Below are 26,811 nucleotides of genomic sequence, written 5' to 3'. Positions count from 1 at the left end.
TTGCCTCCAGTCCAGATGCAGTTATAATCACATATATGCTAGCAAATCACAATAGAAGTTCTCTTTGATATAAATTGTATGGTTCAATCATCTCCTTTATCCTGTGTCCCTTTTTAAAGATCAGACTGAAGTTTTGGTTTTCAGTAACCACAGGGCTGACTTTGATCAGAAAGCTTGCAACTTACCAAAACATAAACCAGAGGTCAAGTCTATCTTTCTTCCAGGAATATGCACACTTGTATTCAGACAGTTTAGCAGGTCAGGGTAAGGGGGAAGACAGTTGAATAATAGGGGCTTTCCTCCAGCCTCTACCCAGGGATTCTTTTAAGATACTATCATCAGAAAAGAAAGCACTGCTCAAAGTTGCACTGGTGGCAAATTACTGATATTTCAGTTCAAATGATGTTCCTTCCTGAAATTGCCTCTTGGAGATGAGGAATTTAAACCTATGCCACTCTCATGTAGATAATTGGAAATTCCGGCCCCTGATTGCTGGAGTACCTCACTCCTTCCAGCTCCATCTTGGAAGGCAGCCCCCCTCCTTCCCCTGGAGGCTTAGATAGCCAGCCCGCAGCTCACCTTCCGAGGGGCGAAGAGCCACCCAGGCAGCCAAGGCCACGAGAGCGAGTCCTGTCCGCTGCATTCCTGCCTGCCCCAGCAGCTCGACAGCACCGCAGGTGAGGCTGTTAAGATCAGGAAATGAGGCTAAAAGTGCCCTTGGGTACAGAGAAAGAGCGTGGAGGAAAGCAAGCCAGAAAGCTCCACCCTGGTAGGTGCTAGGGTACCTCTTTCTCATGTTTCTTTCCTTGAAACCAGGCTCTTAAGACCAGACCTGTATTCAGCCACCTGAGGGATCAGGTGATGTCTGTGGTGATCTGACCTCTGGTGAGATTGTTGTGAGTTTGGAGGTGTGCATCAGAATTTGGGGACCATTAAAAATAGCTACCTACATGAATTCCTCCACAGTTATAAATCAGAATTTTGGAGTAGAGGACCAGTAATTTGAAGTTTTAAAAAGCTCCATAGGTGATTCTGATGGATATGTCTTGAGAACCATTGCATAAAGGAATCAGTTTTTTAGTAGCTTATTGAAACTGAGTTTCTAGGGACAAAGGTGGCAAGTCATAAAAAACATTATCTGGTGGAAAGATGGGAAAATTCAACCCCATTCTGGTCTTGGTCTGCAGCCAAAGTGTTTCCAGTGAGGCTGTTAGTTTATTTAGGAGAAAGGTAATAAGACAGGTAGAGGGGCTGTGCCTGGTAAAAAAGCCCCAGACTTGGTACAAAGAAATATAAAATATCTCGTTAATAATTTTTGTATTGATTATGTGCTGAAATGATAATATTTGGATATATTGAGTTTCATAAGCTATATTATTAAAATTATTCACCTGCGTTTTAACTTTTTTTAATGTGACTACTCAGAAAATTACTTATGTAGCTTACACTATATTTGCATTGGGCAGCGCTACTTTATAAAGTCAAGAGCTCGAGGTCAGAATTGTCCCCCAGCTGTCAAGTTGTGGTACTTAAGCAAGCTCTAATTTCACTGTCAAGAACTGGAGTTATAATAAAATAGGAAATGGGAGCTTTGTGGGCACGGGGCTAGGCCAAGAATGGGAAGACCTAGTCACGCAGAGCAGCCGTTCCAGACTCTGCCACTAACCAAAGGTCTTAAGACTCTTGCCGAAGGTCTCCGAAATAGAGCACAAAGAGCCTGCAGAGGTGACTGTCAAGGCCCATGAAGCTATATGCGCCCACCACAACTGTGCAGCCTCTGGACCTAGCAGAGGACCAAGTGCTCTGAAGGTGAGTCAGGGAAGCTGCACAAAAGTTATGTTCTGAAACAGCCACAGTTAAGAAATTATTTTGATTTACAGAAACAACACAGGTGCATAAACATTCAGTCACCAGCCTGCCACTGTGCCTGAAGTTCCTGCCCTTAAGAGGCCTTCCTGAGGGTGGCTTCTGTGCAGTAGAAAAAAGCCTCTGTTCAGATGAAATGAAGGATGACTATTGGGTAATAGGAGTGGTTTTAATCCAACAGGAAGGCTGGGCTCAGTTCTGATGAACCTGGGATTAGACAGACCCTGTGTACTTTTTCGAGAACTCTTACTTGTTTCTCTATTTAACAGGAAAGCTTCCCTTTCACTGTGTGCCTGTCTCCTCTGCTAGGAAATGTCACCATGGGCCTTCCAGGAAAAAGACCTAGGGACAGAATCCGGACTTGGAGAGCACAGGGGCCCCTCCTTGAGTGGTCACCGGTTATTAGTACTTTCCCTCTCCTTCCTGGGGGTCACTGCTGAGATGGTGGCTTGGGTAGTGGTAACCTGAAGGCAGTTGGTGTGGTTCGTGGAACCAAAAGCATTAAAGCTTGCACTTGTGAAATTACCACCTTTAGAATGGCAGCCTTGGGGCAAGGCATTAAGTCAGCCTGGTGTTAAAAAGCAAACCTGACATCCACCAGCAGATCAGTTTGACTGGGGTGAGGGCAAAATTGGGATGGGACTTTGCCTGGAGAGAACATGGTACAAGCTGTAATTATGGGGTGTGTATGTCTGTGTGTGACAGGGTGTTCACTAGGCAGATGTGGACCAGAATTAACTGGGAAGGAGCTTCAAGAGTGGTATCAGAACAACTCTGATTATTTAAATATTGTTACCTGGGCTCAGGGCTTCTACAAAACCAAATGAGGAGGAGCCTGGGAAACGTATGCCTTTAGGACCTAGGGGAAAGTTAGTTGGAGGGGAGAGCAATAGAATGAAACGTTTGAGTACGGTCTAAAACTGTGTGGTTTTGTGTTTTCCATTGTCCTTGGCAAAGAATACCAGACTGCAAACCTAAAAGAAAAAATTTATATATACACACTCACACACACACACACATACACACGTACATATATTTTACTTTACCCGGAAAAACCAAATCGTTTTCACTTTAAAGAGAAGTAAAGTGTGAACCTCTGACTGTCATAAAAATACTTGATGCCATCCAGGCCCTAGGTAAAATGGCCAGTTTGGGTTAGGGGGATGAAGAAGATTTCTAAACAGTAGCTTTCACAAAATAAAATTAATTTCCCTTGAAGATTTGTCTTGAAATAAGTATATAGACTGATATTTTGAAAATCATGTCAACTTTTATTTTTATTTTATTTTTTATTGTTATTTTTTGGCCACGTCACACGGCATGCGGGATCTTAGTTCCCCGACCAGGGATCGAACCCCTGTCCCCTGCAGTGGAAGCGTGGAGTTCTAACCACTGGACTGGCAGAGAAGTCCCCATGTCAACTTTTAAATGTCCTAGAAGAATTTACAATTTAATGGGCTCCTCCATTAATCTTTTGCTGATGATAATAATCACTTTTTAACCTCTGTGATATGAAGGGCCAAACAGGGGTCTCTGTTTCAAAACTGAGCTTCAAATACTTTATGGTAGGCTCTGAGTTACCATTTTTGAATATAGTATGTTGTTCTCTTCTGATTATAAAATTATATTGGGTCCACTGTAAAAAAATTGGAATATGTAAAAAAATATAAAGAAGGAAAATGTTTAAATATCCAGAAATAAAGTTTCTTAACCTTTGGTGCATATTCCTCCAGTCTTATTTCTGTGCATATTCATTCATTGAATAAACCTTTATTAGGGATCTACTCTTATCTATGCCAGATGTTGTGTTAACCAACGGTGAGCAAAGAGGCCATAGCCCCTACTGCAGGGAGGACAGACAATTCAGCAAGCTGTAATAGTACAGTCCGCTAAGTGCCAAGACAGGGAAGAGCAGTGCTTAGGACACTCGTAGTAGGGGCATTTCACCCAGTCTTTTAAACTGATGCCTGGTTTAGTATCTCGTAACACAGGAGTATTGTACTTTATTGAACCCACCTCTTAATACTGAACTTTTAAATTGTGGATTTCTTTTCATTATTATAAATAATTCTGCAGTGAATCACATATAATGCAAACCTTTATGCTCATTCTTTACAATAAATCTTGAAAAGCAGAACTGCAAAGTTAAAGGGCATAGTTACTTGAAAGGCTTTTGATATATATTCAGGCTGGTCAGCTGAAATATTTACCCACATTTTTTATCTTTAACACTCTGCAATTCTCTAGCGTCCTACAATGATGGCTCTAATTATATAAAGCAAATCCCATGCTTTAAAATGGCTCTGGAGAGCACATGGCAGGGCCCTTCCAGCCTCTGAAGATCTATTTGCCAAGTCAGGTTTAAAGACTCGCTTGTGTGGGGCCCTCAGTGTACCTTGTGTGAATAGAAAACACTGACGCTCGCTGGGTGGACACAGCCTCAGGACCCACAGCTTGACAAGCAGAAGGTGCTGACAGAAACAAAAGGCCCCTTTTCTCTATTAAAAAAGTGGGATGAGGAGGTGCCCCTTCCTCTGGGAAGATGCAACCAGTACGTAAGACTCGGCAAGTGAAGCCCAGCCTACATTTTTGCCCCCACTCCTTCCTCAACAAGTAGCCTTCTGCAGTGCACAAACCGTGCAACTGTCCACAGCAGCCCTGGTCTTCCTGTGTCTTCTCTGATCTTGTTGCCCTTGTCTGGACCATCTTCCAAACCGTTCCCATGCCATCTAGAAAATTCCTACTCCCTCTTTAAGACCTAGCTCCAGTGTCACTCTGCATCTCCCTGCCCTCCTTTGCTTCCTCACCCACAGCCTTCCAGGCTGCTCCTTGAGAGCAGCAAACTCCTCTAGTTAGCTTTACCTGCCCCAAGTGGAGCCCAGGCCAGACACACAGAAGGTGCTTCACTCACATTTGTGAAACAATGCCTCCTCTTATGTTTTCATAAACTTTTGTTCTGAATGAAAAAAAAAAAAAGCACATGCTCTTTGTAAAATATTTATATGAATATAAAATATAATAATATATATCAGAATACTGTATATTATATGAAAATTAAAAATAATTTATAGCCAAATAGCCAGTCAAATGTGAACTCTTTTAACATTTGGATGTTTATCTTTTTGATTTTTTATCTGTAAGTATAGATTATTCTTACAAAAATAGTCATAACACTTCCTGTTTTGTGACTTTTTAAAAAAATTGAAGTGTAGTTGATTTAGAATATTATAGTAGTTTCAGGTATACAGTATATTGATTCAGCATGTTTACAGATTACTCTCCATTAAAAGTTAGTACTAGATAATGGCTATAATTCCCTGTGCTATGCAATATACCCTTGTTGCTTATCTATTTTATACATAGTAGTTTGTATCTATTAATCCCACACCCCGATTTTGCCCCTCCCCCCTCTGTTTTGTGACTTTATATTAATCAGGAATAGCTCTCCATAGCCAAACCTATGGATCTGTTTTTTTTTTTTATCTTGCAAGGGTTTAATAGTATTCAATCACATGGTTTTGCCATAGTTTATTTACTAGATTCTACTCAGTTGCTGGATATTTAGGTAGTTTGGTTTTTTCCTTTTCTGGTATTTATTACTATTACGGAAATGCTATGATAATCAGTTCTATACACTTTGTTCAGTCATCTCAAAATTTTCTTAAATAAATTCTTAGGAATGGAACTTCTCAAAGGGTATGCCTATTTAAGTCACTTTTTAATGTATATTGCCAACTTATCTCACACTGTTGTATATATGTGTGTGCCTCTGCCCTCCAATAGAGTGGGGCTCAGTGAGGACAGGGCCTGTATCTTACTCATCATTATACCCCCAGTGCCTCACTCAGTGCTCAGCAAATACTAGAGGCTTAGGGTTGAATGAACAAGAAATTGGATTATTCGAACAGGCCTTCACTATATGGGCAAAATCTTGCCAATGTGGTCACAGATGTCCACGGTTGGTACTTGTGGCCTCTTCTGAATGTTTATAGTCTAATTGGTAATAATATTTCAAATGTTCATTTCTCAGAAGGAGTTGTTTTCTATACCACACAGAAAACAAAAAAATTATGCATTGAGTTTTCCTTAAAGCATGGAAGACGGTTAGTTATAAAAATATATATCACCAGGGAATTTGTAGGCTTGAAACAAGGGTCAAGGGTGAGTGATTGAGTGAGTGAGAGAGTGAGTATGTGATATTTCAGAAATTTGTATTCTTTAGAAACGGGTTAGAACATCTTTCAGCTGAGATGGCTTTTAGGAGAGCCATGCTAGGTCTCTTTCAGTGCCACAGTTTCTGATATATACTCTTAACTAAATGTTTGATGGGGCTGGGTATCAGGTAGGCCAAAGTAAACAGAGCAAAGAATGCAGGACTAAGTGGAAACAGTATAACCTGAAAGCCTCAGTAGGGAATTTCCCTCTCACTGGATTTCTTATTCCTGGTTAACACTGTAGTTTCTGTTCCAGACTTAAATTTATAACTTTTCTTTTTTAGCATTCATGCTTTCCATATATATAAATCATCCAGATTCAGTCCAGTATCATCAGTTTTTTATGATGGTGAGGTACAGAAATATAGTGACTTGCCTAAGATTAGTCAATAAATTGGGAATCAAAGCAGAATAGTACCTCAAGCTAATAAAAACAAAAAGAATCTCCTCAGGAAAATCTGAAAAAGAAGAGCTGTGAGTGATGACTAGTCTTTCTGGATGTTAAAATATATTGTAAATCTACTATCATTAAAAGAGTTACGGTAGACACAAGACACCAGTGCATAAATCCAGAAAATATAATGTGTGAATTTACTACATAGTAAAGTTAGCATTTTATATCAGGAAAAACTGGATTATTCAATGAATTGTTTGAGACAACTGGTTAACCATGGGGAAAAAAAGTTGAAGCTTTGAATTCCAGATGTATTACATATTTAATGTAAATAAAACATAAAGGTATCCAAAGGAAATATGAACTTAAAAAAATAGAGCAGGAAACAACTTTTTAAGCATAAAACAAGACTCAGAAGTCATAAGGAAAAGAATGAAAAATTCGACTGAACAGAAAAGTGAAATTCTGTCATGGAAAAATAAAACTCTATAAAAGACAAATGGCATAAAGCTGCATGTAGAGGTGGGTGACATTGGTAAGACAACAGACAAAGGGCTATTGTATAAAGAGATCTTGTATATCAATAAGGAAGAGGCCAGTGACTTAATGGAAAATTTGGCTATGGATATGAACATGTAGTTCACAAAAATAAGGCTTATAAACATTATTCAACATTATTCAACATTCAAAACTATGTAAACAAATAAAAAGAAAACAAAGTGAGATACATTTTTCACCTATGAGAGTGGCAAAGGTCAAAGTGTGTTAGCAAGTATCTATTTATCACAAGTGGTTAGAAGGAGTGTGATTTGGTGCAGTCTTAGGACATTAGTTTGGCAATACCTATCAATTTAAAATGAAGACGTAAGAGTTTGACTATTGGAGTTTATACTACAGACACATGTATGCAAAGCTGTAAGCATAAGAATCTCATTGTAGCATTTTTTAATAGCAAACTATTAAAGACAACCTGCATACCTATCACTAGGTGCTAGAAAAATAAATCATGGCACACAACACGATGGACTTTACCGTAGCAGTAAAGATAAGGTGTTGTAAGAAAAGATCTCTGGTCTGTAAGTGAAAGGAAAAAAGAAAGTGGAAAGCAGTGGAAAAATAGTCTTTCTTCTCTACTTTGGCAAACTAATGCCCAACCCCATCACACATTTATTTACAGAGTGTAAATCATGAAACCACCTAAGCACTTAAGAGGACCTATCCTGTCTCCCCTAAAAGCCATTTCAGCTGGAAGATGTTCTATATTGTTTCTAAAGAATACAGATTTCTGAGATAACACACTCACTCACTGCCCTTGGCCCATGTTTCAAGATATATATCCATATTTTATATATATATATATGCACTATATATATATATCCCTGTGTGTGTGTGTATGAAGGAAATACAGATGCACGTAAATGTTTTCATACGCATAGAAAATTTCTGCAATGATGAGGCACAGGTTTTTCCTAGTGGTTGCCTCTGAGGAGGGTGAATGTCTAGGGTGGTAGAAAAATCTACTTTTCATTGTATATACTTTTTTATGGTTTGAATTTTTACTAATTATATTTGTTTTTATTGCTGAATAACATTAGCACAAACTTAGTGACTTAAAACAACATCTGTTTATTTATTGGCTCACAGTTTCCACGGGTCAGGGGTCAGGTATGATTTCTTACCTGGATCCTCTGCTCAGCGTCTCACAAGCTGCAGTCAGAGTGTCAGCCAGGGTTGCAGTTTCTCCTGAGGCTGGGGGTCCTTTCCAAGTTCCTGTGGTAGTTAGCTTTCATTTCCTCACAGTTGTTGAACTCCTGGTGGCTGGCTTCTTCCAGGCCAGCAAGAGAGTCTGACCTCTAGATCCTCTTTTAAAGAGCTCTTTTTAAAGAGCTTACCTGATTAGGTGAGGTCCACCCAGGATAATCTCCCTTTTTGATTCACTTCAAGTCAGTTTTAGGGACTTTAATTACATCTGTTGACTAGAAGCAAGTGACAGGATTCCATGAAGCAGGAGTCACTGGGGTTTTAGAATTCTGCCAAGATTACCAACTATAAAACACACCAAGATTACCAACTATAAAACCACCATCACCACCACAACAATATCCAATCCTTATGTAGAGCTTATTTCGTAGTGGGCACAGTTCCAAACACTTTGCACATATTAAGTCACCTAATGATGAGCGCCATCCTATGAAGTAGGAACTATTATTACCTTCATTTTATAGATAAGGAAACAGGCATGAGGTTAAGTGATTTACCCAAGGTTGAAAGCTAGTAAGTATTGGAGCTAGCATTGGAACCCAGGCATTCTATGTTCAGAGTTCTGTGTTCCTTACTACACTATGTATACATTTTTCAAACACAGTGGTAAAAAAATTTTTTTGACTGAGGCTGCGTAACAAATATGCCAACACTGTGGCTTAAACAACCACAACATTGGGGAATTCCCTGGTGGACCAGTGGTCAGGACTCCATGCTTCCACTGCACGGGGCACAGGTTCGATCCCCGGTCGGGAAACTAAGATCTCCTGCATGCCACGTGGGGTGGAAAAAAAAAAAATCAGCGTTTATTTTGCTCATGAATCTGCACTTGTGGCAGTGGATGACTCACATCTGCTCCAGTCAGCATCACCTGGAGTAATTTGAAGGCTGGGAGCCTGAATCAGCTGGAGGGCTCACTCCCATGTCTGGCAGTTCATGCTGGCTGTCAGCTGGGGACCTCAGTTGGTCTCTGCATGGGCCTCTCCATGTGACTAGTTTGTCTTCCTCACAGCCTGGTGGCTGGCTTCCAAGGCAAGTATCCCATGAGCGAGAGAGTGAGCCAGGTGGAAGTTATATGGCCTTCTGTGACTTGTCTTGGAAACTTATGCAGGTTCATTTCTATTGCATTCGATTAGCTGGGGCAGTCACAAAATTCTACACAGGTTGAAAGGAAGGAGAAATAGACTTTACCTCGATGGAAAGTGGCAAGGTTCTGGAAAAGCATGAGAACCTGAAATATTGCTGTGAACTGCCTCTAAAAGGGTGATTAATGTATTCCTCTATCTCAGAGCTAGCTTGTACCCAAACCACCCCAATAATTCAGCAATTCTTTAAAAGCATCAAAAAAAAGGCCCCCAATCTTAAATAATAAAACATCAAAGTAATGTCTATCTTTCTTTTTCCTGTGTTTGTACTCCTAGGTCACCTTTCCCCTTGCATTTCCCTTAGGGTGGAGAACAAATGAAATTTTAACCTCCCACCAGGTCTTTGTTGCTGGCTTTGAACCTGGATTATATTTTCCTTTTTTTGGCTGACATTTCAGGAAAGAGTCCTGAGTTAAGACTGTCAAGGACATGTCAGCGCTTATCTTCTAAGAAAATAGGGAAGGGTGAAATAGATATAACCATTCAGTCATTCATTCAACAAAAATGTACAGGCATACCTTGGAGACACTGTGGGTTCTGTTCCAGACTCCACAATAGAGCAAATACAACAATAAGGTGAGTCAAGCGAATTCTTTGGTTTCCCGGTGCATATAAAAGTTATGTTTAAACTATACTGTAGTCTATTAAGTGTGCAATAGCATTATGTCTAAAAAAAACAATGTACATACCTTAATTTTAAAATACTTTATTGCTAAAAAATGCTAACCATCATCGGAGCATTCAGGGAGTCATAGTAACAACAAAGATCACTGATCACAGGCCACCATAACATATAATAATGATGAAAAAGTTTGAAATATTGCGAGAATTACCAAAATGTGACATAGAGACACATAGAGTGAGCAAATGCTGGTGGGAAAATGGCACTAATGGACGTGCTCAACGCAGGGTTGCCACAAATCTTCAATCTGTGAAAAATGCAGTACACATCTGCAAAGTGCAGTAAAGGGAGGTGTGCCTGTATTGAGTCCCCACCTTGTGTTGAGCACAGCTCTAGGGAAAGAGTAAGAGGTGCAGACAGTGTCTTTGCCCTCAAGGAATCCTTGCTGGTGGAGGGAGAGTGCAAGAAAATCAAAAATTTCAATGTTAATTCCTGTGATAGGTTCTGTCCTATTCTGTTCCTCAGGGTGAGCCCTAGGTCACTCTGAAGTGGGCAAAATCAAAACAACCACCCTTACAGGTCTTCGGTGAATCTTTGTCTTGTCTGGGATTGATGCTTCCTAGAACCCAAGTCCTCAAAAAGAAGGCTGCTATTGCATTGGTAATGTAGTTCCCAAACTGTGTGCTGAGGCCCACCCAGGTGCTGAAACGAACTCTTAGAGGTGCTGTGGGATATTCTAAATTATTGAGAGACATACAAGGACAACTGTCGGACGCCACACAGCTACCACTATTAAGTCATTTGGATCCAACCAAATAACAGGCACTATTTGGTATTTCTTTTGGCCTAGTGGTATGCTGAAAAAAAAATTACTGAGACATTAAGAACATCAACTGTAAACCAAGAAAGTTTGGGAACCTCGAGTACCTCATCTGTCAACTTTCCTGATACTTCCTGATATTTTTCTCCACAGTGAACACGTTGTTTGAGCCATTCCTTCTCAGGGGCAAGGTTTATCACCTGGGCCTCCTTCAGGGACTTCTCCCTGGGCCTTCAGAGGGCATCCTCATTTCCCACCTCAGTGCCCCGTTTCCCTCCCAGCAGCCTTCTCCCCTCAGCGCTCTGCCGTTTCACGGTCCTCTGCACAGGCGCTGGTACCTCCCTGTGGAAATAATCACATCTCTGTCCTCACCAGTGCCTTGAGACTTGCAGATTCTGCAGCCCTGTCCTTTCCTCCTCTGCCCAGTTACTGCTGCCCAGCAAAGGTGAGTGTGGGGGAGAAGTTGTGCAGGGTTAGGTTTGGTTCAACACCCCAAGATTAATTCCCATGCGAAGCCCTGGTGAGATGAGAAAGTCCTAACCCTTTCATTAACATATCTCTGAACTGGTTTCTTGTTAATTAATACCCTGGGGCTGCTAAACTAAGATAGCATTCCCCTTGCCAAGCATCCTGCATTGGTAACAAAGGGTGCACATTCAGATCTGTTCTAATTACAAGACTTCTCCTCTGGACTTTGTCGTGGTGGTGAGGGGGAGTAGCTGAATAAGGGTAGGACAAGAAAAGCATTTAGCCTGCATCATAGCGTGATAACCACAAAACAGAGGGATGCAGAACACTTGACTGAAGTGGAGCCCTAGCTCAACCTTGGAGGCTGAATTGAGAGGATTTAAATGATTTACTGACAGGACACACTTGTGGTGAATCTCGAAGGGAGAGTAAGAGCTACCCTGACGCCTAAGTGGGGAAGGAAATGGCTTCCTTCCAGCATGTGCACAAAGGTGTTGCGGAGCACGGTTCGTTCCAGGCACCGCAGAGAGTCCAGGGCTCCATGTAAAGGGGCCAGACCTGAACCAAACAGCTGCAATCAGCGGGAGAGGGACCACATCCCTGGTTTGCTTAAGGTAGGGGTGATTTTGCTTACACAGTATTTCTAGTGCTTTATTCTTAGATTATGAGTAGCCAGATTCAGAGGCAAGTGGCACCGAGAACATAGGCTTCTTATTGCTCTTATGCCTCTAACCTCCAAAGTTCTTCATGGGAATGCCGCATGATTACGTGACAGCAGTTAAAATGCAGGAGCTCTTGGATTGAGCTCCCAATTAGAGTCTCCAGGAAAAAAGGCAAACCTGATCATGCCAACCTCAGGCTTAAACCTTTCAATGCTTCCACATTGCCCTCAGCATAAATTCCCAACTCCTTAACAAGTAAACAAGGTTTTCCAGGCCCTAGTCATGGTCAGCTGACTGCCATCAACCCTCACCACTCTCCCACTTCAAACACCCTGCTCCAGCAATGCTGAATTACCTACAATTTGGAGTCTCTCCAGGCTTTTGTAAACACTGTTCCCTCTGCCTGTGGGGATCTTCCCACCTGCCTCCCATCACCTCACTCTCACCTTCACTGGAGCTCTCCTGCTTTTCTTTTAGTTTCAGGGAACCCCCCTTTCTTCCCTAGTGGGACCTCAGAGGCCCTGCGCTTGCTTATTGGAGCACTTACGCGCTGTACTGAAATGTGCTGTCTCTTGTATGTCCCCACTACTAGCCTAGCTGTTCTTTTTTTTTTTTTCTAGCTGTTCTTTTAATATAGATTTTCATTTTCACCATTAGAACATTAGTTTTTAATTGAAAGCCTGCAACACAGCAGGAATACATTAAACATTTGTTTCAGAGCTGACTGAACCGGTGTTATGTGAGGGTAGGTATTGTGTTCATTTTCACCCAAAGGAATGCTGAGTGTTTTACGGGCTAAGAATTTTATGAGTTTAAATCTTTTTTTTCCCCCCACGGAGAATAGAGAAAGGGTATGTATGAAGATTCAGTAGTTCCACATGGAAAAAATAAAGAGAAATAACAACCAAAGGTGTTACTAGCAGGGGAGAAAAGGACATTATTATCCCAAGGTTAAACTTAACTCTGACAAGTTGAAGGTCATTTCCCCAGAAACTGAGGATCCCCATTACTAGGACAAGGAGACGAAGGTTATAGAAAGAGCAGGAAGGGAGTCTTGGAAAGCACCTGGCTTATTCCTGATAGGCTTAAAAAAAGACGAATGACTTGTTCAACGACACCAGGGCTAGAATCAAAGGGTAAGCAGAATAATGGCCCCAAAGATCTCTACATCCTAATCCCCGGAACCTGTGAATGTTACCTTACACAGCAAAAGAGGCTTTGCAAATGTGATTAAGAACCTTGAGATGAGGAGTTTATCCTATATTATTCAGATGGACCCAATCTAATCACATGGGCCCTTAGAGTGGAGAATCTTCCCCATCTGTGGTCAGAGGGAGACGTAACTATGGATGGAGGAACAGAGAGATGCAATGTGAAAAGGAAGCTGACCTGCCATTGCCGGCTTTGAAGGTGGAATAAGGGCACCACGAGCCAAGGAGTGCAGGTGGCAACTAGAAGCTGAAAGAGGCAAGGAAGCTGATCCTCCCCTAGAGCCTCCAGATGGACGGCATCCCTGCTGATGTCTTGATTTTAGCCCAGTGAGACCTGTGTGGGATTTCTGACATACACAACAGTAAGATAATACCTTTGTTTCAAACCACTGAGTTACAGTAATTTGTTGCAGCATCAAGAGAAGAGTAATGTAGGCTACACACATCATAAGCAGGCCAAATAGGCAGGCTTCCCATCTCTTGTCCATAATTTCTTCTCACTCTTCTGTAGTATTCTTACCCTTTAGAGATCTTGGGGTTATCTAATCCCTTCTCACTTGGGTTGATATGTCGAGGTGGGAGCAGAGGGCTTGCGGAGTGATTTGCTCTGGGTCTCACACCCTAGAAATGGCAGAGCCCTTTCCAGAAAGATTGGCCTGGGGCTCGTGCAACCCTTTGTGAGTCCAGATTGACCAAAGGCAGCCTTGTGCCAATCAGTTTAGAATCTACAGAAACGACACAGTCTTTGCTGGCCATGGAACAGGCCTAACACTGAGAGACTATTGTTATTGACTCTGGGCAAACAGCCACGGAGCTCCAGGAAGAGGGAAGTATGGTATTTACACATGGCTTTGGGCCTCTGCCGCATACATTGTGGTCCTGATAGGATCTCTTATGAATACTTTAAAAAGCTCCAATTACTCCCTGCGATTGCGTGAAATAGCTCAGGGTAGCGAGGTATGACTGCTGTCATTTAGATATGCCACCCCTGTATGCGGTTTGTTATGTAACCACTCTACCACATTTTTACACTTTATTTAACATCACCCAGATATTTATGGAAAATTTTCTCTGACTTCCACTTTATGTGCGTGGTATCAATATTGCTAATCTGAGAACCTGGACAGTGCTTAAATTAAGTCAAATGAATATTGAATGAGTAAGGATGTGTGAATTCAGATGGGTGCTTTCTTTGAGAGCTCACACAGATATTTGAGGAATATCAGAGTGTTAGAGCCCTAACCTGACATTCCCCTCCCGTTCAGGCAATCATGGGGCCGATGGAATTGGAAGGCTGCCCAAACCTTGAAGCAGCGGTAATTAGTGCTGCTGGGTATATAAGTCAAATAACTCCTTGCAAGGTCAGTCAAAAGGGTAATATGCTTCAGAAACCCTTTGATTATTATCATGATCCCTGGGAAGTAAAGAAATGCCAAGGGACGCATGTGGCAATGCTTTGGATTTATGCAAAGTGCAAAGTAACTGTGGAGATTGATTATTAACAAGAGTTTCTCAGATCAGTGGAATGCTGTGAGCTTCCTGGCTTGTGGCTGGATCTAACATGGGCAGATATTCTGAGGCTAGGCTTGTCTAGTACAATATTTGGGAAAAAATTGTTTGGCAGCGAGCAAAGTATTATTAAGTACCCAGTCGAAGTTAGATAGTATGAATTGTCGTAGGCCAAGTCAGCATGGATCCATAACTACTTTAAAGACATGTGATCTAAAGGAGAACTGGGGAAAGCAGGCTATGGATTATTCCGGGTTGGCTAATTGGATAGTACACAAGGAAGTCTGGGGTATTAGGGTGTTGACATAGTAACTTACGCACTGCATATGTGGAGCCAGGACAGAATTAAATGTACCTAGCAGCGGGCTGGTGGACCTGCCGGCAAAGGAAGGTTAAGAAAAATTAAACATATCAGTAAGGCAAAGAGTTGGCTCAATGAAGAGAAGCGAGGGGAGAAAAATGAAGTTAAACAGGATGGGTCTAGAGCAGTGGCTCTTAAAGGATGGTTCCTGAAGAGCAGCATCAATATCAATTGGGAACTTGTTGGAAATGCAAATTCTCAGGACGTACCAAGTCAAAATTCTGGGGTGGGCCTCAAGCAATCCCTGTTTTAACAAGCCTTAGAGGTGATTCTGATGTATGTCAGTTTGAGAACTACTGGTTTAGAAAAAGGAAACAAAGTTGGAGCTCTCCTAGATGAGCAGTGTCACCTAAAAAGGAGGTACAGAGGCCTACTGTGCTGGTGGATGGCTGATATGATGTGGTGATGAGAGTTAGTGGTACAGAAGAAGAGGGGATACTGAAGTTCAGATTTCAGGTGAGTCATCTGATGACTGAGGATAAAATCAAGGGTTAGAATAAAAGGAAAAAAGTGATCCAGTTGCTCATATCATCAAAGAAGGTGAAACTGAGTCTTAGAGGGTAGTATATGAGGGTGAGGAGGATTTGGAATGAATAATGAGATATCAAAGGAAGAAGACAGAATTGTGATGGATAAATGGTTTAGCTGTGACGGTGGTGAGCAAGTACCAGAATAGCCCCTATTCCTCTCCCCTTCAGTTGGGAAAAATGGGAAAAACCAAGTAATTGTTCCACTAGCCAAAAGAGAAAGGAGCCAAGAAGTATGTGTCTGATTGGGAGAAAGAGGGTGGCTGCCTGGGAGAAGAGAGGTCTAAGTTAAAGAAAGGAGGTGAGGATAAATGGGAGTTTTAACCCATACACAACTGGGGTTCTTAGCCCACCACTAAAAGAAAGTAGGCTTGGGATGAGTAGAAAATAGTTCAGTGGTGGAAGTTCTCCTGAGTAGCCATCATAATGAACGTGGCTCAAGAAAACAGTAGATCAGGAGGTCAGATCAGTGAAACAGCCAAGAGAGAACACTAAGTGAAAGGAGGACGTCTGGAGAATGGAGAAAACACACACGTGCAAAGAAGATACAATCCAACTTTCAACATAAGTTGTATTGAAGCAAAGTCTTTCTCTAAGAAAAGGAACAAAATGGCGGCATGGGAAGTTGGTTACTATATCTCTAGAGGTTACAGCTACAGCTTTCAGAGACCACTTAGGGGATAAGGAACATTTCTGATGAGGTAGGAACAAAGATAAACAAAGATAAACCCACACAAAATTTGCAGTTATTGTTTAAGCAAGGACTCATGGTCAAAGTGAGTTCCCATTCTAATAAAGTTAGGACAACCCCCAAAATGTCAATGTGACATTCTTAAATAAGGCCTTATATTTTTATGATATTCATTTGTTTAATACGGAGAAAGAAAAAAAGGGAGAGTTTTGTGATTTAGTCAGAAAGAGTTACACAACATATATGCTTTATTTCCAGGGATTTCTAAAATCGTATGCTTTTAAAAAATCTCTACCTTAATCAAATTTACCCCCACTATATAATGTTTACTATTAAACCAACTAAATTGACAATTGCTCTCAAAAGACAATAACACATTGTAAGAGCTAATACATTATAAAATGTAACAGACCGCGACCAATTGGTTAACAACAAAAAGTAAAGAGCCTGACCCTTTATAACAATTTACAGAACTCTGTTTAACTTAATAAGAAAAATCTGCTTTGGATAAGGCACTGTTAAATCACTTCTCAGAGATTAAGGCACACAATCACCGGCATTACAAACACAAATGTGTAAGAAAATCTGAAGACAGCAGCTGGTACAAATGCTACAAAAAAAACAGGTGCCTTTGAGGCACTGACTGTTGTATCAAAGTATATTAAACTGTGCAAATGTAAAACTTACAGCAACTCAATTTTCCTTCTCTAATAAAGGTTAATCATTTTTAACAGAAGATTAACCTGAAAGAACAAAGGAAAAAGCCGATTTCCTAAAACTATTTTTTTGAAAAAAAAAATTTTGTCTCTTAGTATCAGGCAAATTTTAAAAAAATGATTTAACTGGTATAATATTTTAGAATAGTATGTAAACAAATTGACAGCAACTAAAACAATTTTAATGGCACATTCAGGAGTTTACATTTGAAATGACATTATTGGTTAGGTCCTTTTTTTGTGAATTTTATGGTTATGAGTCAAGTATCAATATTTTGTTAATGTTAATTTTAAACAAATATTTTGTTAAATTTAGTTATGTTTTTCAAAACAGTTAAAACTCCAACACATGAGATTTGAGGGCAAAGATAATGAAAAAATACTACTTTGGTAGAATGTTACTACAGTCAACATATTATAATAATTATTTCCTAAAGTTATTTCTGAAACAATAACCTAGGTCTAATGTTACTGTCTTTTGAGAATATTATAACATAAGTGCATGAAAGCAGTTTCTGCCAGTAATCACAACTCACTAAAGCACTTGGCAAATTAAACTTCAGTCAGGATGAAAATATATGAAATAAAGAAATGTTAGCATTCATTATACATCTTATAATTAATATAAGTACCTAACATGTTTTTTAAATTCACTTTAATGTTGGCTGTCATTGTCTCAACCATTGGTTCTTTAAGACTGCCATATGGTTATCTCAGACATCAATATGAATTCCATGTTTTGAAGACATCACTTGGCTGGTCCCTGTGAAATACATAACAAATGAACAGATGTGAGGTAAAGATGATGTGATTATTACATAAAGCCAAAATGGCAAAGGAGAAGTTTCTCCAAATGGGCATATCCACAAGCCATGGCGAATTCCATCTCGAACATGGTGTGAGGTCCAGGATATAAATAACATCCAGGGAAGAAAGCACCATGAATCTTTGAGCTTGAAAAGGTGCATCGTAAACTTCAGGGTCAGAACCACAGCAGGTATCACAGTAGAACAGTGAAGGAAAGGTCTTCGTGGAAGAGTAATAGCAGCCTGTACAGGGAAAGCGGTAGCTAGTATCATTTCCTTCTTGGCAAACAAAATTTTATAGCTGCTTCCTAATATTGTAACTATCTGTTTTCCTGCAGGCTATTGGAAATGCAAAGGAAACATTTTCTAGGCCACCTCCTCCAAAAACACTTTGCACTAAAAATGAAATCACGATCTCAGGAACATGTGATTAATTTTTAAAAGCTTCCTATTATTTACTTAGAAAAGTCACAATACAAACAATTTATATCCTAAATGTATGGTTAGTGTAAATTTGGAGTTTTAAAGAATTGTCTGGGACCTCTAAGAGCCTTGAAAAAGTCTCACAACTGAATAAAATATTCTTCAATTAAACTTTTTAAAATTGAAGTACAGTTGATTTATAATGTTATATTAGTTTCAGGTGTACAACATATATTTTTATTGATTATACTCCATTTAACGTTATTATAAAATACTGGTGATATTCCCTGTGCTGTACATTACATCTTTGTATCTTAATTATTTTATACCTAATAGTCTGTACCTCTTAATCTCCATCCCCTATCTTGTCCCTCCCCACACCCCATTCTTCAATTAATAAATGCATAAAAGCTGAGTATTTTTGTTGTAACCATTTATATTAGCCTTGAATACTTCCAGAATTTATTTATAACAACATTTAGAGGCAGAATATTATTTTAAACAAGTATTTGAAAGTTGAGTTAAATAAACCAATAGCATTTCTAAACCATTGTAAAAATGTAATCAATATCTAAACAAATGAAAATTTCAGGCTTAACCCCTGAATGATCCAGGAGTAAGGTTTCATTCTCACACATTCTAAAGGCTAATTTCCAACTAGATAATTTTTAATAAAAATAAAGCTGAAGATAGAGAAGATTGCCTGATTTGGAATCTCTCCACACATCTTCAAAAACACTACAGAACAACGACAAATAAAACTATACCAAGCCCCACTTAGCATAGCCAGAAGTCAGAGAATGCCCAAACTTCAATTACTCTAGAGTATTAAAATAAACACCAAGTCAGTGAGTGCTCTCTCACACTCTCCCCTCTAGCCAGGAAAAACTGCATTGAAGAAAGATGAGGGGAAATCTAAGATTGATCTAAAGTTACCACTAGAAAGAGAAAGTTCAACCCAAGTGTGAAAATACTGAAAAGGGGTCCTGGTACATAAGAGCACTCACTACACAGAAAGGACTTAAAAGTGGGCACGATTCAAGGCTCTGAAAGGCATTAGTTTTCCAGGAGAAGATGGTACAAAGGAAGGGAGAGGTAGCCTTTGGAGACTGGGTGGTAAAGGGAAAAAAGAAATAGTAAAGGGAAAAAAGAAGTAGTAAAGGCAAAAAGTCAGGTTCCTATTTTTAAAAAAATAGAGGACACAACCTTCCCACCACATTAAAAAAAAAGTCATCCATTAAAGAGACTGTACCTTGCAACACTGTCAAATCAGACCAACCTTAAACTGGGTATCTTGTAAAGCCACTCCTTAAACCAGTATTCTTTAATTCCCACCTACCCGCTGAACATCAAAGAGTTTATTTATTCTACATTCCTAATTCCCTCTCCCTACTCCTCCACATTTTTAGTTGTTTTATTTTTACTTTGTCAGAACACATAACATTTCTGTATTATGCCAGTTTAGTCTCCACCTTTGTTTTTAAGTTATATACCCACAATATATCATGCTCCTCAATAGCAGCGTGGGATGGGGGGCGGGATGGGCTACAGTAATCAGTACTTGGAGGAGAGCAATAGCCTCATGTTGAGATGATTAGCAGTTGTGCTCTGGATGTGTGGACGGATATTGACTATTCACACTTTCATTTGTGAAGTCCATTTATATTAATAGTTGCTAAGGAAGAAACAAGAAGTTTCTGTTGCTTGCCTAGTTTCTAAAATATTCATGCAAATTTTTCATTCATAGATAAATACTAAAACAAAGACATATCATAAAATTATACAAGTAAAACCAGATATCTTAAAAATAGAAGTAGCTACCCACCACCAGTCCCTCCCGTCAGGAAGCTTGCACAAGCCTCTTAGATAGCATCATCCACCAGAGGGCAGACAGCAGAAGCAAGAAGAACTACAATTCTGCAGCCTGTGGAAGGAAAGCCACATTCACAGAAAGACAGACAAAATGAAAAGGCAGAGAACTTTGTACCAGATGAAGGAACAAGATGAAACTGCAGAAAAACAACTAAATGATGTGGAGATAGGCAACCTCCCAGAAAAAGAATTCAGAATAATGATACTGAAGATGATCCAGGACCTCGGAAAAAGAATGGAGGCAAAGATTGAGAGGATGCAAGAAATGTTTAACAAAGACCTAGAAGAATTAAAGAACAAAGACCTAGAAGAATTAAAGAACAAACAGAGATGAACAATACAATAACTGAAGTGAAAGATACACTAGAAGGAATCAATAGAAGCATAACTGAGGCAGAAGAACGGATAAGTGACCTGGAAGACATAATGGTGGAATTCACTGCCATGGAACAGAAAAAAGAAAATAAGAATGAAAAGAAATGAAGACAGCCTAGGAGACCTCTGGGACAACGTTAAACGCAACAACATTCACAATATAGGGGTCCCAGAAGGAGAAGAGAGAGAGAAAGGACCCGAGAAAATATTTGAAGAGATTATTGTCGAAAACTTCCCTAACATGGGAAAGGAAATAGCCACCCAAGTCCAGGAAGCACAGAGAGTCCCAGGCAGGATAAACCCAAGGAGAAACATGCCGAGACACATAGTAATCAAATTGACAAAAATTAAAGAAAAATTATTAAAAGCAACAAGGGAAAAACGACAAATAACATACAAGAGAACTCCCATAAGGTTAACAGCTGATTTCTCAGCAGAAACTCTACAAGCCAGAAGGGAGAGGCACAATATATTTAGAGTGATGAAAGGGAAGAACCTACAACCAAGATTACTCTAACCGGTTTGGATCTCATTCAGATTTGACAAAGAAATCAAAAGCTTTACAGACAAGCAAAAGCTAAGAGAATTCAGCACCACCAAACCAGCTCTACAACAAATGCTAAAGGAACTTCTCTAAGTGGGAAACACAAGAGAAGAAAAGGACCTACAAAAACAAGCCCATGACAATTAAGAAAATGGTAATAGGAACATACATATCAATAATTACCTTAAACGTAAATGGATTAAATGCTCCAACCAAAAGACACAGGTTTGCTGAATGGATACAAAAACAAGACCCATATATATGCTGTCTACAAGAGACCCACTTCAGACCTAGGGACAATTCAGACTGAAAGTGAGGGGATGGAAAAAGATATTCCATGCAAATGGAAATCAAAAGAAAGCTGGAGTAGCAATTCTCATATCAGATAAAATAGACTTTAAAATAAAGAATGTTACAAGAGACAAGGAAGTACACTACATAATGATCCAGGGATCAATCCAAGAAGAAGATATAACAATTATAAATATATATGCACCCAACATAGGAGCACCTCAATACATAAGGCAACTACTAACAGCTATAAAAGAGGAAATTGACAGTAACACAATAATAGTGGGGGACTATTATTAGAGTTAGAGAAGAGCTAACACCCGTCCTTCTCAAACCTTCCAAAAAATTGCAGAGGAAGGAACACTCCCAAACTCATTCTATGAGGCCACCATCACCCTGATACCAAAACCAGACAAAGATACTACAAGAAAAGAAAATTAGACCAATATCACTGATGAATATAGATGCAAAAATCCTCAACAGAATACTAGCAAGCAGAATCCAACAACACATTAAAAGGATCATACACCATGATCAAGTAGGGTTTATCCCGGGAATGCAAGGATTCTTTAACATTAGCAAATCAATCAATGTGATACACCATATTAACAAACTGAAGGATAAAAACCATATGATCATATCAATAGATGCAGAAAAAGCTTCTGACAAAATTCAACACCAATTTATGATAAAAACCCTCCAGAAAGTGGGCATAGAGGGAACCTACCTCAACATAATAAAGGCCATATATGACAAACGCACAGCAAACATCATTCTCAATGGTGAAAAACTGAAAGCATTTCCTCTAATATCAGGAACAAGACAAGGATGTCCACTCTTGCCACTATTATTCAACATACTTTTGGAAGTCCTAGCCACGGCAATCAGAGAAGAAAAAGAAATAAGAGGAATACAAATTGGAAAAGAAGAAGTAAAACTGTCACTGTTTGCAGATGACATGATACTATACATAGAGAATCCTAAAAATGCCACCAGAAAACTACTAGAGCTAATCAATGAATTTAGTAAAGTAGCAGGATACAAAATTAATGCACAGAAATCTCTTTCATTTCTATACACTAATGATGAAAAATCTGAAAGAGAAATTAAGGAAACACTCCCATTCACCACTGCAACAAAACGAATAAGAGAGAGACTAAGTAACTTCCCCACAGTGTGCAGTTGTCAAGGGGCAGAGTTGGAATCTAATACTGGATCTGCCTGACTCTATGGCTCATATTCTTAACACTACTGCTTATCAATGAATCAGGGAATAAATACAGTATACAGCCTAAATGTTTTTAAGAATTACAATAGAAATACTTAAATTCTAGATGAATGCATTTATAAATTACACTTTTTCTTTTTTGTTTTTGTTTCTAATTGAAATACAGTTGATTTACAATGTTGTGTTAGCTTCAGGTATACAGGAAAGTGATTCAGTTATACACATATATTTATTCATTTTCAGATTATTTTCCATTATAGGTTATTACAAGATATTGAATATAGTTCCCTGTGCTATACACTAGGTCTTTGTTGTCTATCTATTCAATATTTTTTATATAGTAGTGTGTATCTGTTAATCCCAAACTCCTAATTTATCCCTTCCTCCCCCACCTTTCCCCTTTGATAACCATAAGTTGGTTTTCTATGTCTGTGAGTCTATTTCTGTTTTGTAAATAAGATCATATCATTTTTTTAAGATTCCACATATAAGTGATGTCATATATTTGTCTTTCTCTGTATGACTTCACTTAGTATGATAATCTCTAGGTCCATCCATGCTGCTGAAAATGACATATTCCATTGTGTATATATATATATATGTGTGTATATATATATATATATATATATATATATATATATATACACACATATATATATATACACCACATCTTCTTTACCCATTCTTCTGTCGATGGACATTCAGGTTGCTTCCATGTCTTGGCTATTGTAAATACCACTACTATGAACATTGAGGTGCATATATCTTTTCAAATTAGAGTTTTCATCTTTTCTGGATATCTGCCCAGGAGTGGGATTGCAGGATCATGTGGTAACTCTATTTTTAGTTTTTAATGGAATCTTCATACTGTTCTCCATAGTGGCTACACAACTTACATTCTCACCAACAGTGTATGAGGGTTCCCTTTTCTCCACATCATCGCCAATATTTGTTATTTGTAATCTTTTTCATGATATTTATTCTAACAGGTGTGAGGTGATATCTCACTGTGGTTTTGATTTGCATTTCCCTGATGGTTAGCAATGTTGAGCATATTTTCGTGTGCCTGTTGGCCATCTGCATTTCCTCTTTGGAAAAGTGTCTATTCAGTTCTTCTGCTTATTTTTTGATTGGGTTGTTTGGTTTTTTGATATTGAGCTATATGAGCTATTTGTATACTTTGGAAATTAATCCCTTGTCAGTTGCATCATTTGCAAATATTTTCTCTTATTCCATAGGTTGTTTTTTCATTTTGTTTACAATTTCTTTTGCTGTGTGAAAGTTTTTAAGTTTAATTAGGTCCAATTTGTTTATTTTTGCTTTTATTTCCACTACTCTAGGAGACAGATCCAAAAAAATATCGGTGTGATTTAATATCAAAGAGTGTTCTGCCTATGTTTTCCTCTAGGAGTTTTATAGTATTTGGTCTTATATTTAGGTCTTTAATCCATTTTGGGTTTATTTTTATATATGGTGTTAGAAAATGTTCTAATTTCATTCTTTCACATGTAGCTGTCAAGTTTTCCCAGCACCACTTACTGAAAAGACTGCCTTTTCTCCATTGTATATTCTTGCCTCCTTTGTGGTAGATTAATTGACCATAAGTGCATGGGTTTATTTCTGGGCTTGCTATCCTGTTCCATTGATCTATGTGTCTGTTTTTGTGTCAGTACCATACTGTTTTGATTACTGTAGCTTTGTAGTATAGGCCAAAGTCATGGAGCCTGATGCCTCCAGCTCTGTTCTTCTTTCTCAAGACTGTCTTGGCTAATCGGGGTCTTTTGTGTTTCCAGACAAATTTTAAGATTATTTGTTCTAGTTATGTGAAAAATGCCATTGGTATTTTATAGGGATTGCATTGAATCTGTAGATTGCCTTGGATAGTATGGTCATTTTAACAATATTGATTTTGTAATCCAAGAACATGGCATATCTTTCCATCTGTTTGTGTCATCTTCAGTTTATTTCATCAGGGTCTTATAATTTTCTGAGTACAGGTCTTTTGCCTCTTTAGATAGGTTTATTCCTAGGTATTTTATTCTTTTTGATGTGATGGTAAATGGAATTGTTTCTTTTATTTCTCTTTTTTATATTTCATTGTTAGTGTATAGAAATGCAACAGATTTCTGTATATTAATTTTGTATCCTGCAACTTTACTGAATTCATTGACGAGCTTTAGTAGTTTTCTGGTGGCATGTTTAGGAATTTCTATGTATAGTATCATGTCATCTGCAAACACTGACAGTTTTACTTCTTTCCAATTTGGATTCCTTTAATTTCCTTTTCTTCTCTGATTGCTGTGGTTAGGATTTCCAAAACTATGTTGAATAAAAGTAGCAAGAGTGGACATCCTTGTCTTGTTCCTGATCTTAAAGGAAATGCTTTCAGCTTTTCAGCATTGACTATGATGTTAGCTGTGGGTTTGTCCTAGATGGTCTTTATTATGTTGAGGTATGTTCCCTCTATGCCCACTTTCTGGAGAATTTTTTTATAATATATAGATATAGAATTTTATCAAAATCTTATTCTGCATCTATTGAGATGATCATATGGTTTTTATTTTTCAGCTTGTTAATGTGGTGTATCACACTGATTGATTTGTGGATATTGAAAAATCATTGCATCCCTAGGATAAATCCACTTGATCATGGTGTATGGTTCTTCTAATGTATTGTTGGAGTCAGTTTGCTAGTATTTTGTTGAGGATTTTTGCATCTATGTTCATCAGTGATACTGGCCTGTAATTTTCTTTTTTTGTGGTATCTTTGTCTGGTTTTGGTATCAGGGTGATGGTGGCCTCATAGAATGAGTTTGGAAGTATTCTTTCCTCTGCAATTTTTTGGAACAGTTTCAGAAGGATAGGTCTTAACTTTTCTCTAATTGTTTGGTAGAATTAACCTGTGAAGCCAACTAATCCTGGACTTTTGTTTGTTGGGAGTTTTTTTAAAATTTAATTAATTAATTTATTTTGGCTGCGCCGGCTCATAGTTGTGGCACAAGGGATCTTCACTGCAGCATGCGGGATCTTTAGTTGCGGCATGTGGGATCTTTTAGTTGCGGCATGCAGGCTTGGGCTTCTTAGTTGCGGCATGCAGACTTAGTTGCAGCATGTGAACTTTTAGTTGTGGCATGCATGTGGGATCTAGTTCCCCAACTAGGGATCGAACCTGGGCCCCCTGCATTGGGAGTGTGGAGACTTACGCACTGGACCACCAGGGAAGTCCCTTGTTGGGAGTTTTTAAATTACTGATTCAGTTTCAGTACTGGTAATTGGTCTGTTCATATTTTCTATTTCTTCCTGGTTCAGTTTTGGGAGACTGTACCTTTCCAAGAATTTGTCCATCTCTTAGAGGTTGTCCATTTTATTTGCTTATAGTTCCTCATAGTAGTCTCTTATGATCCTTTGTATTTCTGTGGTGTCGGTTGTAACTTCTCATTTTTCATTTCTAATTTTATTGATTTGGGCCCTCTCTCTTTTTTTCTTGATGAGTCTGGCTAAAGGTTTATCAATTTTGTTTACCTTTTCAAAGAACCAGCTTTTGGTTTCATTGATCATTTCTATTGTTTTCTTCATGTCTATTTCACTGATTTCTGCTCTGATCTTTATTTCTTTCCTTCTACTAACTTTGGGTTTTGTTTTTTCTTCTTTCTCTAGTTCCTTTAGGTGTAAAGTTAGGTTATTTATTTGAGATTTTTCTTGTTCCCGAAGGTAAGCTTATATCGCTATAAACATCCCTCTTAGAACTGCTTTTACTGCATCCCGTAAGTTTTGGCTAATCATGTTTTTGTTACCATTTGTTTCTAGGTATTTTTTGATTTCCTCTGATTTCTTCAGTGGTTCATTGGTTGTTTAGTAGCATACTGTTTAGCCTCCACATGTTTGTGTTTCTTGCAGTTTTTTTCCTTGTAGTTGATTTCTAGTCTCACAGTGTTGTGGTTGGAAAAGAAGCTTGATATGATTTCAGTTTTCTTAAATTTACCGAGGCTTGTTTTGTAGCCTAGCATGTGATCTGTCCTGGAGAATGTTCCAACTTGAAAAGAATGTGTATTCTGCTGCTTTTGGATGGAATGCTCTCTATATATCAATTAAGTTCATTTGGTCTAACGTGTTATTTAAGGCTTGTGTTTCCTTATTGATTTCTGTCTGGATGATTTGTCCATTGATGTAAGTGGGGTGTTAAAGTTCCCTACTATTATTGTGTTATTGTTGATTTCTCCTTTTGTTGCTGTTAATTTTTGCCTTGTATATTGAGGTGCTTCTAAGTTGGGTGCATATATTTACAATTGTTATATCTTCTTCTTGG

General features: G+C 38.8%; 2 protein-coding genes across 14 annotated transcripts in view; both read right to left on the bottom strand.

The window, feature by feature from the left end:
- The window catches only part of CCL28 (C-C motif chemokine ligand 28), a 34,561-nt gene extending 26,811 nt beyond the window's left edge, over positions 1 to 7,750 (bottom strand). For 3 of the 4 annotated variants that reach the window (XR_014261965.1, XR_014261966.1, XM_082455959.1), the window contains exon 1: positions 580 to 7,745. Coding sequence is in view for 2 of the 4 variants with exons in the window: in XM_082455959.1 (XP_082312085.1) it covers positions 580 to 796 (217 nt within the window). In the remaining 2 variants the exon portion in view is untranslated. Of the gene's footprint in view, positions 1 to 579 lie in introns of all 4 variants that reach the window. The other variant, XM_082455960.1, reaches the window with a different exon arrangement.
- An 8,363-nt stretch (positions 7,751 to 16,113) lies between these two features.
- Positions 16,114 to 26,811, bottom strand: part of TMEM267 (transmembrane protein 267) — a 29,280-nt gene continuing 18,582 nt past the window's right edge. For all 10 annotated transcript variants that reach the window (XM_082455944.1, XM_082455945.1, XM_082455939.1 and 7 more), the window contains one exon: positions 16,114 to 18,016. In XM_082455944.1, the coding sequence (XP_082312070.1) occupies positions 17,681 to 18,016 (336 nt within the window). In that variant the 3' untranslated portion in view covers positions 16,114 to 17,680. The remainder of the gene's footprint in view (positions 18,017 to 26,811) is intronic.

This window comes from Balaenoptera physalus (assembly GCF_965194825.1).
Source record: "Balaenoptera physalus genome assembly, chromosome: 3".
NCBI classification, from domain to species: domain Eukaryota; kingdom Metazoa; phylum Chordata; class Mammalia; order Artiodactyla; family Balaenopteridae; genus Balaenoptera; species Balaenoptera physalus.
Note: the sequence above shows the minus strand (reverse complement) of the source record. Positions and strands in the feature narration are given on the sequence as shown.